Source organism: Drosophila gunungcola, unplaced genomic scaffold, assembly GCF_025200985.1.
Source record: "Drosophila gunungcola strain Sukarami unplaced genomic scaffold, Dgunungcola_SK_2 000088F, whole genome shotgun sequence".
Lineage (NCBI taxonomy): Eukaryota > Metazoa > Arthropoda > Insecta > Diptera > Drosophilidae > Drosophila > Drosophila gunungcola.
This window is the reverse complement of record NW_026453250.1, coordinates 334,937-350,995: the sequence shown is the minus strand read 5'-3', so window position 1 is coordinate 350,995 and position 16,059 is coordinate 334,937. Positions and strand designations below refer to the sequence as shown.

Below are 16,059 nucleotides of genomic sequence, written 5' to 3'. Positions count from 1 at the left end.
TTGGTTTGTGATTTCGAGTCGATTTTCTTGGAATTTTAATGATGTAACCCCTTTCAATTTTTGCCAAAAATGGCTTTGTAGAAAAATGACCCAAACCTGCACATATAATTCCATAACTTTTCCTACAGATATCCGATTTTAAAAGGCAAAGTTTTTATGTTTTGTGGTTTAATTATCTAAGAATCTGCATTTAAATTTTGGCCTGTAATTAAAGGTCGATGTTCTGGGCGATTTAATAAAATTTAAAATTTCCAAAAATGACTTTGTAGAAAAATTACCCAAAACCAGCACTTCTAATTCCATAACTTTTCTTACCAATGTCCTATATGAAAAAGGCATACATTTAAAGACATGTAGCTTAATTTTCTAAAAATCTGCAATAAAAAATTTGTTTGTGATTTCGAGTCGATTTTCTTGGAATTTTAATGATGTAACCCCTTTCAATTTTTGCCAAAAATGGCTTTGTAGAAAAATGACCCAAAACCTGCACATAACTTTTCTGACAGATATCCGATTTTAAAAAGGCAAAGTTTTTATGTTTTGTGGTTTAATTATCTAAGAATCTGCATTTAAATTTTGGCCTGTAATTAAAGGTCGATGTTCTTGGCGATTTAATAAAATTTAAAATTTCCAAAAATGACTTTGTAGAAAAATTACCCAAACCAGCACTTCTAATTCCATAACTTTTCTTACCAATGTCCTATATGAAAAAGGCATACATTTAAAGACATGTAGCTTAATTTTCTAAAAATCTGCAATAAAAAATTTGTTTGTGATTTCGAGTCGATTTTCTTGGAATTTTAATGATGTAACCCCTTTCAATTTTGCCAAAAATGGCTTTGTAGAAAAATGACCCAAAACCTGCACATAACTTTTCTGACAGATATCCAATTTTAAAAAGGCAAAGTTTTTATGTTTTGTGGTTTAATTATCTAAGAATCTGCATTTAAATTTTGGCCTGTAATTAAAGGTCGATGTTCTTGGCGATTTAATAAAATTTAAAATTTCCAAAAATTGCTTGATAGAAAAATTACCCAAAACCAGAACTTCTAATTCCATAACTTTTCTTACCGACGTCCTATATTAAAAAGGTATACATTTAAAGACTTGTAGCTTAATTTTCTTAAAATCTGCGTTAAAAAATTGGTTTGTGATTTCGAGTCGATTTTCTTGGAATTTTAATGATGTAACCCCTTTCAATTTTTGCCAAAAATGGCTTTGTAGAAAAATGACCCAAAACCTGCACATATAATTCCATAACTTTTCTGAAAGATATCAGATTTTTAAAAGGCAAAGTTTTTATGTTTTGTGGTTTAGTTTTCTAAGAATCTGCATTCAAATTTTGGCCTGACAAAAGGAGTCGATGTTTTGGGCGATTTAATGAAATTTAAAATTTCCAAAAATGGTTTTGTAGAAAAATTACCCAAAACCAGCACTTCTAATTCCATAACTTTTCTTACCAATGTCCTATATTAAAAAGGCATACTTTTAAAGACTTGTAGCTTAATTTTCTAAAAATCTGCGTTAAAAAATTGGTTTGTGATTTCGATTTGATTTTCTTTAAATTTTAATGAATGGAACCGGGGTTACGTACCATTTTCAAAAAATTCTTATCTTTAAAAAAGTACGCCAGCATTGGTTTGAGTCATTGCTAACATTAAGCTGAGTTACAAAAAAAATATTGTCGGTGAATGTTTGTCTCTGTTAAAACAAAAGTGAATTTGTGTTGGTGTGGTAGGTTACTTTCCGTCCCATTTCTTGATCAAATTCTATAAGTTTTCACCACTCCATTCCCAACACACTGTTAGTCTATGCACATTGCAATCAATATTCTTGCCAAGTAAGAATAATAACAGAGGGTTTGCAAGAAATGGAGTGGAAACGTTAACGCGTGCAAGTGCTGTGTTAACAGTTGCGAGAAAAATCGTTAGAGACGGATAAACTTCGATAATCTCTGTCAAACATCGATATAACCGATATTTCGCAAACATCGATGACAACAATGTTGGCTTCGATGTTTCTTCACGTCTCGCGGTGAATTGGCGTGCTGTGGTGGGTTTGTGTTTTGCAGTGAAATGTAAGCGAAACGTCGAACTAACCGCGAAATGTAAGAAAACCGTCGAACTAACAGATAGACAGAGAAGTGGACGGATAACCATCGATAATCTCTGTAAAAATCGATATAACCGATATTTTGGAAACATCGATGACATTCATGCTGGCATCGATGTTTCTCCACCTCTACACCACCTCTACACCCCTCTACTTTCCTTACCATTGCAAATTAAAATTAAAATGTTTATTGAAATTTGGTGCTTTCTGGCGGCTTATGTGTGTGTAAAGATTTAAAGAATACGTATATAATATAAAGACGCAATTTGCAGCTAGTGAACTCAAGGTAATAATGCAAACGAATTTGTGGAAAACAAAAGGCAGTTGTGTGTGGGGCCTGAGTGTGTGTGTGTGTGAGAGTTCTGATTGCGAGTCCTTTCAAATTCCGAGAAATCGTCTGAAGTGGGGCCCATATATATAGAACCATTGAAATATATATCTCAAGGGGAAATCGGGGCAACGCCGGGGCGTCCAATATGGATGGCTAACAGCGGGGCGACGAACTTAACCTCAAATCCTGGGCCAAAAATCCAAACGTGACGAAAGACAACAAAGCAAACAAAGCGAATAAGGTCAGTCAATCCGAACCCGAATCCGGATGGAGAGCAGCACAACAACGATGTGGCAGTCCCGATCCCGCTCCCAGATATCCAGCCTGATTGCCTACTTCGAAAGCAAGCAGCGGACCCACCAATATAACCAAACTAACCTTTGCCATCCATCTAATCCAGATTTTCTCCTTTGATCCTCTACAGGGCGCGCCCACAAGGAGGCCAAGGCCAAGAAGCTGCTCGACATGGTGAAGAAGCGACAGGCGGACAGCCACGACCACGACCAGAGCTCAACGGACTCCGGCGACGAGGAGCTGCACCACCGCAATGCACTTGGTTCCGCCGGACAGGCGGAGGGAGCCACGCCCACCTCCGCCAGCTGCCAGCACATCAAGAAGGCGGTGGATGCGGCCGGACTTCGGCGGGTCCTGAAACCGACGGGTCTCCTGTACGAGTGCTCCCAGTGCCTGAAGCTGGGCAAGACGACGACCGGCCCAGACGGAGCAGCTCGGTCCTCCGGCGCAGCTGGCGGAGAACCCGGGGACATTGAGTTTGACAGCACACTGTGGCTGTGCCTCAAGTGCGGCAGCCAACTGTGCGGAAGGTCCCGGCACAAGCACGCCCTGGAGCACTACCAGGTGGGCAGAGCAGATCCTACAGAGATACCTATGATACCTCTTCAGACTCAGCATTCTTATATCCATGATACCTCTATCTAGTTATCTTTTAAAAGCAATTTGATTTGTCTTGTCTTGTACATCAGATTCTGTGTAATCTGGATTCGAATTCATGTTTTCTGTGTTCCGATATCCATGAGATCTCTTCAAATTTAGCACTGCTATATCCATGATGCCTCTATTGTTATCATTACTCTTTTAAATTGCCTTCCCGGTTTTTTATGTTCAATTCCGTTTATCTAGTCTTGTCCATCAGATTCTGAATAATATGTACCCCATTTATCGTTTTTATCATTCCCTTTCTTCGGTTCCGCCGAAAGTGATTTCCTCAGAATTTACAGGCAGTGATTCGTCAATCCTCTATGCAAATGTAAAAATGTTGTCAATTCAAAGGCAAAGATTCACTTCCGTTCTGTTTTGAGGTAAAACTTTTAAAATTGAATTGATATGCATTTTTTGGCAGTTGATTTCAATTTACATTTGTTTTTTTTTTACAGTATAAAAACAGCTTTAGTATAGCCAAAATAAGAACTAAATGGCTTCGAATACGTTGGTAAATTAAAGAAAAACGTGAAAAACAGGGTTTTTAGTTTTTAGCAGCACAAATTTTATAAAATGTTATATTGTCTCATGACAATATATATATATATGACATATGTATATATATTTTTATGAGAACATCTTAAATTAATAGCATTATCTTTAGAACCAATAATTTAAAGCAGAAATGTAGTCCTCGAAGTATAATTTGTATTCTAGAATTCCAAGGTAAGGTAAGGTTTGAATCTTACTAGCATCATTTATAATTAATTTCGTTGTAAATTATATAATTAACCTTATAGCACAGACTTTCTGTAGATAGTTCTAATCAAATACTTATGTGGACATTATCCTGCCTTTTGCAGACTCCCCACTCGGGCTCGCATGCTCTGGCCATGAACACGCGCTCCTTTGACATCTGGTGCTACGAGTGCGACATGAAGATCTGCTCCAATCTGCGCAAGAACCTGCTCGAGTGCGTGGAGCTGGTCAAGCGGCTGGCCCAGAAGCCGCCCACCAACACCGCCACGCCCGTTCCGCCCGCCATCGTCTACCTCCAGGAGAAGATTAAGTCCACGCTGGAGCACCTTACGCCCATGGTGCCCATGACGGGCGGATCCTTCGAGGAAGTTGGCGGCGGAGCAGGCGCCGCTGGCGGAGGAACCCGGAGCAGCCAGGTGGCCATTCCGATGCCACCGCCGCCCAGCTCGGGACATTCCTCCGCCGGCTCGCTGAGCAGTGTGCCAGGAATGGCCAAAAGGATTGGCGGCACCTTGGCAAGCGCCACAGCCACCGCTACCGCCAATGGCAACAGCCGGCTCCTGACTGTGGAGTTGCCACGCAACGAACTGGACCGACTGCCCAGGGTGCGGGGACTGACTAATCTGGGCAACACTTGCTTCTTCAATGCGGTGATGCAGTGCCTCGCCCAGACGCCGTTCCTACTCTCCGTTCTAAGGGAACTGGCGGAGCCGGGAGAGGAGTAAGTTCACTCCACATGGAGCCTACATGACGAGATCTAACTGATGAGCTCCTTTGTTCTAGATTCGTTTTGCCCGGCGGCACCTTCAAGCTGAAGGACAAGGGCGACATTGAGCTACCCATGATCAAGGGCACCCTCTCCTCCTGGGGCGGACTCACCGCCGCTTTGGCCCAAGCCCTCGAGGAGCTCCAGGCGGGCGGCAGTGTGTTCACGCCCAGCAAGCTCTTCGAAAAGCTGTGCATCAAGTGTCCGCAGTTCACGGGCGGCGATCAGCACGATGCCCACGAGCTGTTGCGCCAGCTGCTGGAAAGTGTGCGGAACGAGGATTTGAAGCGCTACCAGCGCGTCATACTGCAGAACCTCGGCTACAAGGACCAGGACATTAACAGTGTGTCGGAGGTGATGCGCCAGAAATGCAAGATCTACGGCAACCAGGCCGGCGACCGCATCCTGCGCCCAGAGCAGGTGTTCCGCGGCTTCCTCGTGTCGACGCTGACGTGCCAGGACTGCCACAGCGTGTCCTCGCGGCACGAGTACTTCCTGGACATGTCGCTGCCTGTGGCCGTGGAGAAGCCCCAGCCGCCGCAGCGTCGCAAGCCGAGCCCGGAGCTTTCGCTGGCGGCCAGCGGCTCCAGCGTCAGCTCCTCCGCCCAGAACCAGACCGCCGCCAGTCAGCCGGCGATCAACACCAAGTTCACGGAGGGCAGCGTCAACTTCACGGTCTCGTCGTCGTCGTCCTTCTTCCTGCACGCCGATCAGGAGGGAGCCCTGGGCCCTTCCAAGTCGCAGGTGAAGAAGGAGAAGGAGCGCGAGCGCAAGGCCAAGAGGGCGGCCAAGAACCAGCGCCACAAGCAGGCCCAGAAGCTGAGCCTCAAGCTGAACGGCAATGCTAGCGGCGGCGGAGGAAATGTCAATGGTTTCGTGAAGTCAGCGGAATCGCCGGACCCAGCGCTGGCCTCCTTGGGCGCATCTGGCGACGCTGGCCAGGACAGCAATGTCCCCGAACAGCCCAAGGACCAGACCGCCGAGGACACCACCTCGTCCAGCGTGACCACCTCGGAGCATTCCGACGCCGATGTGGAGGACAATCTGGTGGAAGACACCGCCCCGCCCTCGACCAACAATGCGTCGTCGAGCACCTCCGCATCCGCTTCCTCGGCCGGTGGTTCGGCCAAGTTCTACACGGACAGCAACGGCAATGCCCAGCCGCTAAACGAGAAGCGCGACGACACGCCGGAGCACATGGACAAGGACTCGCTGGAGGAGGACGAGAATGGTGAGTCTTTCAGCTTACTACCTTTTCAATAAGTAATAATTGGTTGATTGGGTGTGTTTTGTTTTCATTCATTTGCCAAGTTTGTAATTGACAAAAATAACCTTTAAAGTGCATTCAAATGTAGAAACAATCTTGTTTAGCATACGCAACAAAAATTCAATACTCTGCATTATTGCTTTTTTATTTATACTGAGCTATCAGCATCAGTCAATCAAGAGATTTATTCATTTAAATTCATTCAGCTAGGTTTAGCTAGGTTACCACTAACATTTCAATAACTATAAATTTACTAATTTATTTTAATTACCTTTAAAATGCATTCAAACTTACAAATAATATTGAATTTCACAAAGCTATCACTATCAGTCGATAGATTTGTGTATTGGGAACTACTTGAATATAGACTTAAAAGTGATGCTTTTAGGCAAGTGCGAATTCTATTTGGCAAGCCAAAAATTAGGTCAATATTCTGCGTTAATGCATATTTATTTAAGTATCAGTCAATCAATAGATTTGCGTATATGTTGTGAACTATTTATAGAGTTATTTTATTGCTTGTACTTGTTCAGACTGAATGAAGTTAGTTTTTGACTAATCCATTTTCCTTTCGATCGCGACCCATTCCAGACTCGGGTATCGCCACTAGTCCGGCACCCACCGCCAGCAACAGCAGCACGAGCACCAATGCCACCAACGACACCAACTCTACGGGCAACAACAATGCGGGTTTCAGATCCGGATCTTCGGGATCATCGGGCGCCCTGGAGGAGGCCTCTGCGCCCGCGAGCCTGGTCAGTGCAGGCCTCTCCGAGAAGGGGGCATCCCTGATCCGCCAGATATCGGTGGGAGGTGGCGAGCAGCAGGGCGCACTCAATGGCGCTGCAGGGGAGGCAACCGCGCAGCCGGATGATACCGCCAGCCAGACACAGAATCAGCCACAAAGCCAGAACCAGGCCCAGACCCAGACCCAAACCCAAACCGAAGCTCAGGCTGTGGCCCAAGCCCAGGCCCGTGCGAAGCGGGTGCGCACGCAGAGCTACTCGGACTGGAGCACCACGATAGCACCGCGCTACCAGTGCGAGGATGGCGAGTGCTCCGTGCAGTCCTGCATGAACAACTTCACGGCCGTGGAGCTGATGACGGGCCAAAACAAGGTGGGCTGCGACAGCTGCACGCTGCGGATCAACGGCAGCGATCCGAAGGCCAAGTCGGTGAACACCAATGCCACCAAGCAGCTGCTCGTGTCCAGTCCGCCGGCGGTGCTCATTCTGCACCTGAAGCGCTTCCAGCTGGGCCCGCGCTGCATCTTCCGCAAGCTGACGCGTCCGGTGAGCTATCCCAATCTGCTGGACATCGCCGCCTTCTGCGGCTCCAAGGTGAAGAACCTGCCGAACATTGATCGCAAGCAGAAGAAGCTGCTGTACGCTCTGTACGGCGTGGTGGAGCACTCCGGCGGCATGTACGGCGGCCACTACACGGCGTACGTGAAGGTGAGGCCCAAGGTGACGCCGGAGGACAAGCGCTGGAAGTTCCTGCCGCACGGCAGCAAGGCGGAGCTCGACCAGGACGATGACCAGCTCAAGAAACTGGAGGAGCTGCTGGCCAAGGAGAAGGCGCGCGAGATGCATCTGCATGCGATGGACGACAGCGACGACTTCACCAACTCCAGCAGTAACTCATCGACCTCCGACGAGGGCAATGCCCCGGCCACGCCCCTCGAAGAGCAGTCGCCGCAGCAGCAAACGCCACAGGAGGAGGCCGCCCACGTGCAGGCGCCGCCGGGCAAATGGTATTACGTGTCCGACTCCCGCGTCCAGGAGGTCAGCGAGGACACGGCGCTGAAGGCCCAGGCGTATCTGCTTTTCTACGAGCGCATCTACTAGACCCTCGATGATAAGATCCTTGGGGAATGAGTATAAGGATGAGGATAAGGATGAGGACGAGTGATGAGTAGGAACATAGGAACATGTCGCGGGAGTCTAACCGGGAAGGGGAGTCTGACAGATGATTTGTTCCATCAACTAGCTTAGGACCATGCTATACATATACATTTATTAATTTTAATTTTTTTTTTCGCTGGGTTCGTTGTTAGTTTCGCTCCCCTTCCCCAAAAGTCCAACTTTTGTTTATTATTAATTTTTTGAAAACTGCATTTCCCGTTGGACTGATGACGCAGAAAGAGACAGAGTGGCGGAGAAAGTGAAAGAGAAGGCAGATACTCACACATGCCAAATGCATTTGGTTTCTCCCACTCAAAATTCATTGTACAATTTTGGTTAACTTTTTTGGGACAAGCTTTAGTTAGTTAAAGGAAACGGAGGAAGACACACGCGCACTCATTTTAAATTTCAGGAGTTTTGGATATTGTTTAGTTTTAGATTTATTTTTTTATTAGTAGTTTTCGAAAAGACACTAAAGGGAAATTAAAATGTTTATTGGTTGCAAGTTCTCTTGGTTCCAACATTGTCCAGAACTATGACAGAACGTTACTTAAACCACACACACACCATAAACTTAAGAAAAGCTCGGAAAAACCTAAAGAAGATCGCCGTAAACTGAATATCCAAACCAACAAGAAATACGAAGGGAAAACGAGAAGGAATAAAGCCAAGAGAAAAACTATTTGCTGATGTTCATAAGTTATAACGAATACGAATGAAATAAATACAACCAATTGCTCGCTTCTGCCAATAAACTTAACTTTGCAGTAACTTAACTTATATACACCTACTATATATACACACTATATTACGGGCCCATATACACATACCGCCCACTTAGATATTTACAATTTCAGCCGAGAAGTAAATGTTTTGAACCTACATAGCGAACGAAATGGTAACAATAGAGATTTATACAATAGCGAAACATAAATATACAACACAGTTTATCTTATGACCTAGGCTTAACTATCGATTAAATTATGATAATTAACCATGTATATTAAAGAGAGAAACGATTTGAGAAAGCAAAAAGTTCGCTTGTGATTTATTTGATTTGTGACGAAGAGGATGTTTTTTTTTGAGATGTTTGAGAACGAGGTTAGGAATTGGCGCCACTGATCGTGTTAAACACCTTAAAATCGGGTTAAATACCTATTTGGTTAGCAAATATTTAAGAACGACATTTGGAAAATTTTTTAAAATTTGAAATATTTTAAAGAGCTCAACTTGTTCAGAAAGATCCGGCACTATCCACGCATATTAACATAGGCTTCGTTTTAAAATTTAGTAGTGTATTTTGGTAAAGCTAGAATTTCTTTATAATTCAACAAATAAAAGTAAAAGCAGAAAGCAACTTTCGGGAAAAATACATCATGCCTGTATAATTCACAACAAAGCTTACATGTAACATCTACATGTAATGTATGAAGTAAAGTAAATGAATTTTTAACCAATAAAAAGATACGATAAACCTACCTTTTCGGCTATAATATAAAAACATATTTGTGATAAATACGTTATTAATGAAAGTCTTTTAAGAAATAACAATAAAATTTACGATTCAAAATTGATTTTAAATATGTATTTTAGTGGATTAAATTTAAGTCCCAATATATTGAGGCAAGTTTTATAAAGTAGAATTTGAGTGATGATATTTTCATTCCCGTTCCCAGCTTATCAGTCGATCAGCGATCCCATCTGACCCCATCTCATCCTATTCCATTCCGGAGCCAGGTGACCAAGGTCACGTCGCACTAGACGCTCAAAGCTCTGTTTTCCGGCGGTTCCATCGATTTCCTCCAGTCGCACAATGAGAGCTCCATTGTTCGGATTGTGGTGCTGGCTGGGATTGGGGTTGCTCCTCGCCTGTGATTCCGGGGTGGCTTCGGCCAAGCGGTTCTTGCGCTGCGAACTGGCCCGGAAACTGCTCGATCAGCATGGTTTTGAACGCAGTCTGCTCTCCAATTGTGAGTGGAAAAATTAAATAATATAACAAAGATATTTGCCGATAAAATAGATATTTTCATAGTTTGTATCTTTGTAATGAGTAAACACTATAAAAACTTTCCGAAATTGATTGAACAAATATTTTGTATTGTCTTAAAGCCCAGATTATTTTGGGGGCTATCATAACATTATTAAAACATTAAAAAATAAAAAATCAGTAACTAAAGAGAATTCATTCGAGTTATATGATTTCGTGTTTCTTCATCTTAGGGATCTGTTTGCTGGAGCACGAGAGTGGATTGGAGACCAGCAGGATCATCACGAATCCAAATGGATCACGCAACTTCGGGTTGTTCCAGATCAACAGCAGGTTTTGTCAGGAGGGAAGATCCGGGGGCACCTGCAATGTCAAGTGCGAAGGTCAGAATAGTCCTCCAGGATGTCCATAATAATTTTGTAATTTTCTCTATTGTCGCACTCTATTTTTTAGATCTTCTCGATGAAAATCTTAGGGAATCGGCTGCTTGTGCCAAGCGCATCCAGACATCCGATGGCTTTCGGCACTGGAATGGTTGGCAACGCTACTGCCGCAACACCCAAAATCTGCCTAATCTTAAGGTCATCTGCGGGATTTAGCAAACAATAAGTGATTTAATGGGGTCAGCAGAAGTCATCTGTATTTGAATTGAGCATAATCAAAATAAAATAATCATCACTTTACAAAATACCCGAAACAAACATATATTGGGATTAATAATGACAAAGTTGTTAAGTTTCCGGTGTCGTTTGAGTATTAAATTAAAAAAATTTTTTTAATTAAAAACTTATAAATTTAGTATATGCTTGTTGAAAATGTTATTCTTGACTAACATAAAAACCTTTAAATTCAAAACAATTTTATTGTTTTGACTTTTGGCCATCAGACCACAAATTGATTCCGTAAAAATGTTTTTTTCTCAAAATACCGAATTTTACAAAATGATACCCCATTCAAAATTGTTTTTTAAATTTACCTACGCACTTCATAATTTAAATAAATATTCAAATATATGGATATTTTACTGCAAAATGTAACCGTTGTGAAGCTTGAAAAATCTTACGATCAATTAAATACTATGCAAATAGCTTTTACGATTTTGTTCTCTCTATATTATATTTTCCCACATAAATTCATTTTCAAGTTATAGCAAGCTTTTTGCTCTTCAGCTTTTTCGTAAAAACTTTTTTAGCTTTTCAGAGCAATTGAGTCACCTCGTGAAATCACCCCACTTACTCACTTTTTATATAGGGGGACCATACTATCTAGCTTACGTGGGGCTTTCGGACTCGTACAAACGTGGGATTTCATTTGGCGACATCGGCCGAACGATTCGGATCGTTTTTTTTCGTTTCAACTTGTTCAAAAAAGACTTGACCAAGAACTAAACAAAAAAAAACATGGAATATAAGAAAAGTCAAGAAAAGAAAATTCCAGTGCCCAGTGCCAGAGATACACTCTCATATTACAATATATGTAGATATACTTTGCGAAGTATATGCCATGTAAATTACTGGCATGTGATATTGTGTTTGCCCCTGATTTCTGAACCCCTTATATAAGACCCTCCCGCCCCGTCTAAAAATACATATATATAATAATGTGACTCCTTTCCCTTCCCCGAACCGGTTCTCCAAAGCAACTGTGCGAGCTTTGGCTGATCAAGTGGTCTTGGGCCTTAGTCGTGGAGCTGCGGTGTGATAAAGTTGAATCCAAAATAAAAACTCAAGTGTAATACTTATTTTTTGTTTTCGTGTTCAAGTCCCAAGTCGTCATAAAAACCTCTACTCCCATTTAATATATAAGTGCACCCCCCTGAAATGATCTCGAATGAAATCTTTCCAAATCCCCCTATTATCTTAAAAAACTACGTGAATAAAAATGAAATACAAAAAAAAAATGATGCGCTCTTTTTGATCTTGCGTTGGGTGACCGAAAATCATATAACATCTTCTATCTATGAATTTAAATCTATTTTGCCTTTTTTTTTCATACTACGAAATGCTTATAAAAATTGTGAAAAAATCAATGAGGGATTCTTATAGAAACATGAGTTTTAAAAAAATCTGTGTGATGAAATAAAATTTATTTTCCAATTGAAATCTTGAGATTGTGTACAATAGTTATTAAAAATGTTTTTGTAAGAACCATTAAACAGTTTATTTAAAAATATGTTTCAAATAATATTTTGCTTGCAAATAACAATGAATAAATTATTTCTATGAGATAAATCGGGTTTTTTAAGTCTGATCTTAAAAATATATTAATAATATAATGTTCTATGTTGCGTAATATTTGTGTTGATTAGATATGCAGTGCAGTTAAATTATGAATAATAAATATTATTGTGATTTAAAAAATAATCTAAATAAAAATGTTTAAAAATATATATAAAATAAAAAGAAAAAATGACCTAAATTGATTAAAATGCAAGTTATGTCCAGGTTTGATTAGTGTTTTTACAGATGATGCGATCAACAAAGTGCATGAGCGATCACTAGAACAGTGATTGTGGATCATTTTGTGGATATCCATTTGAGATGAAAATGAATGACATGATCCTTGGTCCCTTTTACCAAAATGTCCAGCAAAGTGAATCCGGTTTTTTGTGGACTGTGAACTTTGTCTGGAGGCTTCCACATTTTCTAATTTCCAGACTGTTCTGTATCAATTTCGATATTTTCATAAACTTGGGAAATGCAGCATAAACTCGATTTCATTTACTTGGATCACTATTATTTATTTATATTATATTTATATTTATTATTTTTTTTGGATTGGGGCTATTTCATCACATGGCGCAATTTGTGGAAAAAATTCTCTGCTCTTTGTTTGCTCTCTATTTTGTTTTGTTTTTTGTTTTTAGCCGACAATCAGAGAACGACGCTAAACCCACGTAGTCGATAGCGAATTGTGCAAACAAAATCCAGTTTCGTTGGTGTTCGTGAGAGAGCAATCGGCAACAGTCGAGCCACCCTATCGTTGATTTTATTGAAATTTTATTAAAGATGGCGTCACAAATGGCAAATTATGTAATTATTTTAAATTAGTTTGCTAAGATTTCCACATTAAATAGGTCAGAAAATTAAATGGCCATAATAATAAAAATAAAAGAAATGTCGATGACTATAATATTTCCATTCAAGTTAAAAGTATTTTACTAATGATTATTATTTCGGGCTTAAGTGATTCTTTAAGCTGAAAGCAGGTTTAAGTAATTTGTTCCTAAATATATATGGCTCATCTTTAAGGGCATAATAAGTATATTATTACATAAGGATAGAACATTTTCTTAAAATCAAGGTTTTTTTTTCTGTATGTGTCTGTATGGGGATTCATGTTGGCCCATAGGAGTTCCACTGTACCCCAATGGCTCTCCCTTTGTCTGCGACGCATTTTGCAGTGTTCGAGTAGTGGGGCGTTATTGCCGCCACCCTTGCCGCTGCCGCTCAACCCACCGCCCCTCCAGTTGGCCGCTTTACCGCTCTGCTGGCGCCGCAAAGTGCCGACGAACGCCGACGGCCGGAGCGTATAAAAAGTGCCGGCCGGCGAGGGGTTGTCATCAGTTCCCAAGCTTTCAGCTTTGAAAAAGAGCGCCTCCCAGCGAACAGAACACCAAACAGAAAAGCAGACAAGAAAATCCAAACAATCCAAGACAAAACAATATTACACCATCGAAGCTAAGTCGCCGAGAGAAACCAAGATGAAAGAACTGGCCAACATGCAGGAGCAGGATCGGGAGCAGACTCCCCAGGAGCTGCTCGACTGCGACATTGAGTTCGACGAGGAGCTCCCTGCTCCCAAGGAGCGGGAGGAAAGGTGTGCTCCAAGCAAGTCCTCGGACAAGCGCTACTGCAAGGCCCTCAAGAAGGTGACCAAGGTGCAGCGCATGCTGGAGCAGGCCATGATCCTGCTGGCCGAGGAGGAGGCCAGGTTGCAGGACAAGGAGCAGGTATCCAAGCCATCCAAGAAGCAGCAGCAGAAGCAGGCCAAGAAGGACGGCAAGAAGGCCAAGAAGCTGGCAAAGAAGCTGGATAAGAAGCTGGCCAAGGAGACGAATAAGGCGGGTGAAAAGGTGTCCTCCGACAGCAGCTCCTCCAGCTCCTCCAGTTCCAGCTCCTCCAGCTCGAGTTCCAGTTCGTCGGAGGAGGAGGAGGAGGATGAGCTGGTCAACTTCTACGGCTACGGCTGGGGTCGCAATCCCTGGCGCCGAGGACCCCGTGGCCACCATGGCTTTGGTCATAGGTATGGTCATGGTCATGGTATTGCCCACAAGCATGGCCACAAGCATGGCCACAAACATGGGCGCAAGCATGGCCACAAACATGGTCATGGACCTGGTCATCATGGTCATCATAGTCGTCCCGGACATCACCATCACTTGGGACCCCACTTTGGACCCCATTTTGGACCCCACGGTGGACCCCATTTTGGACCCCACGGTGGACCCCATTTTGGACACCATTTCGGACCCCATCCCTTTGACTGCGACAGGCGGTCCTGCATGAGTCCTTGGCAGGATCAGAGACAGTTTTTTCGGTGGATGGGCCTGCCGTGGGCCCTGGACAATGCCGCGGCCTGCCGGAGGAGCCGATCGCTGCCTAGACCTGGGCACGACCATCGTGGAGATCTCGGATTCGCGTTCGGATTCGGACCGGGATACGGATACGGACATGGCCACCCGTGTCGACCACATGACCGTCGAGTAGAGAGATCCCTCTCCCGTTCTGGTTCCCATTCGCGGGGGGAGAAGAAGTGCAGGGTCAAGAGATCCAAATCCAGTTCCAGCTCTAGCTCCAGCTCCAGTACCGAGAATGAGAAGAAGACCAAGAAGGGCAGGGGCAAGTGCAGGGGAAGGGGCGGGAGGCAGCCCTCCTCTTCCAGCTCCTCCTCGAGTTCCAGCTCCTCATCGAGTTCCAGCTCCAGTTCGGATAGTGAAGTGCAGATGAGGCACAGGCGCGGCCATCACGGTCACAGGCATCATTTTGGACCTCCGCATGGCCATCACTTTGGGCCGAATCCGGGACACCATGACCATCTCTTTGGGCCTCATCCTTTACACCATGGCCATCACTTTGGGCCTCTTCCCGGACACCATGGCCATCACTTTGGGCCTCCCCACCAAGGCCTGCATTTCGATTCGCATCATGGACCTCATCACCGCAGGCTGGAGTTTCCCACTAAAGGAGCACTCTTCGGCAGCCCTTTCTTCCACCATGGACCGACCACTGAAGGACCTCCGCCAGCCATTCCCTTTGGAGGACCACCAGCCGAGGGCCTAGATCGTCGCGGTCGTTCACTATCGCGATCACGATCCCAACGCCAGAGGGAGCAGCAGAGATCCCATTCCAGGGGTCAGGAAAAGTGCGGAAAGGGCAAGGAGAACGCAGGCCAGGACAAGGAAAAGGAAAAGTGCAAGAAGGGCAAAAAGAAGCACGGAAAACATGGTCATGGAAAGCATCATGGACCCCATCGTGGTTAGGCTTTCGCGCTCTGGCATTTAAGACCAACATCAAAATTCCTTCAATGTACTTTCAATGTGTATGTTGTAACACATTGTATTTATATACCCCCAAAAAAGCTTTATTATTGTATACAAAAAAAAACATTTAAAATTATATATCAATCAAAAACAAAGTTAATAAAAACAAAAAACCAAAGAAAAATCTGTTGTATTTATTATGGAGTGTTGGAAACTCTTTTTTTTTATTGTCAGATAAAAAACACATTTAAAACTATATATCAGTCCAAAAAAAAGGTTAATAAAATAAATTATAAAGTGTTTGAAACTCTCCCAAAAAAATAAATTTTTTTATTGACCAATACATCGAATTTGATTGTAATTTGTTAAACATATAGTCCTCATTCCATACTGTTTTCGGGATTAAATGAATACATCAATCCAAAAAAAGTAAAAAACCAAAGAAAAATCAGTTGTATATATATTTGGGAGTGTTGAACATTCTCACAAAATTGCACATATATTTATTTATT

General features: G+C 43.0%; 3 protein-coding genes across 5 annotated transcripts; all 3 read left to right on the top strand.

Moving 5' to 3' along the window:
• The first annotated feature begins 2,201 nt into the window (after positions 1-2,201).
• LOC128265011 (ubiquitin carboxyl-terminal hydrolase 45) lies at positions 2,202-8,833 on the top strand. Of its 3 annotated transcripts, none has more exons than XM_053000778.1 (5): positions 2,202-2,398; positions 2,868-3,301; positions 4,246-4,862; positions 4,925-6,138; positions 6,766-8,833. In XM_053000778.1, exons 2-5 carry the CDS (start codon positions 2,909-2,911, stop codon positions 8,019-8,021), a joined length of 3,480 nt encoding a protein of 1,159 aa, XP_052856738.1. In that variant the 5' UTR covers positions 2,202-2,398; positions 2,868-2,908; the 3' UTR covers positions 8,022-8,833. The 3 variants fall into 3 exon arrangements, with proteins under 3 accessions (XP_052856738.1, XP_052856739.1, XP_052856737.1); XM_053000779.1 differs by lacking the exon at positions 2,202-2,398 and adding an exon at positions 2,463-2,684; XM_053000777.1 differs by lacking the exon at positions 2,202-2,398 and adding an exon at positions 2,673-2,786.
• Positions 8,834-9,873: 1,040 nt separating this feature from the next.
• LOC128265013 (lysozyme) lies at positions 9,874-10,753 on the top strand. Its single transcript, XM_053000781.1, has 3 exons — positions 9,874-10,048; positions 10,299-10,448; positions 10,519-10,753. The coding sequence occupies exons 1-3, from the start codon at positions 9,892-9,894 to the stop codon at positions 10,662-10,664; spliced, it is 453 nt and encodes a 150-aa protein (XP_052856741.1). The 5' UTR covers positions 9,874-9,891; the 3' UTR covers positions 10,665-10,753.
• Positions 10,754-12,838: 2,085 nt separating this feature from the next.
• On the top strand, positions 12,839-15,685 carry LOC128265012 (hornerin). Its single transcript, XM_053000780.1, has one exon. The coding sequence runs from the start codon at positions 13,769-13,771 to the stop codon at positions 15,545-15,547; it is 1,779 nt and encodes a 592-aa protein (XP_052856740.1). The 5' UTR covers positions 12,839-13,768; the 3' UTR covers positions 15,548-15,685.
• The last annotated feature ends 374 nt before the right edge of the window (positions 15,686-16,059 follow it).

Bases quoted from the DNA above. Each gene is read 5' to 3' on its own strand.
- LOC128265011 (XM_053000777.1), top strand. From the start codon at position 2,711: ATGGAGAGCAGCACAACAACGATGTGGCAGTCCCGATCCCGCTCCCAG. The intron at 2,787-2,867 runs GCAAGCAGCGGA...GATCCTCTACAG, and splicing joins CCTGATTGCCTACTTCGAAA to GGCGCGCCCACAAGGAGGCC. The intron at 4,863-4,924 runs GTAAGTTCACTC...CCTTTGTTCTAG, and splicing joins CTGGCGGAGCCGGGAGAGGA to ATTCGTTTTGCCCGGCGGCA.
- LOC128265013 (XM_053000781.1), top strand. From the start codon at position 9,892: ATGAGAGCTCCATTGTTCGGATTGTGGTGCTGGCTGGGATTGGGGTTG. The intron at 10,049-10,298 runs GTGAGTGGAAAA...TCTTCATCTTAG, and splicing joins ACGCAGTCTGCTCTCCAATT to GGATCTGTTTGCTGGAGCAC. The intron at 10,449-10,518 runs GTCAGAATAGTC...TCTATTTTTTAG, and splicing joins CTGCAATGTCAAGTGCGAAG to ATCTTCTCGATGAAAATCTT.
- LOC128265012 (XM_053000780.1), top strand. From the start codon at position 13,769: ATGAAAGAACTGGCCAACATGCAGGAGCAGGATCGGGAGCAGACTCCC.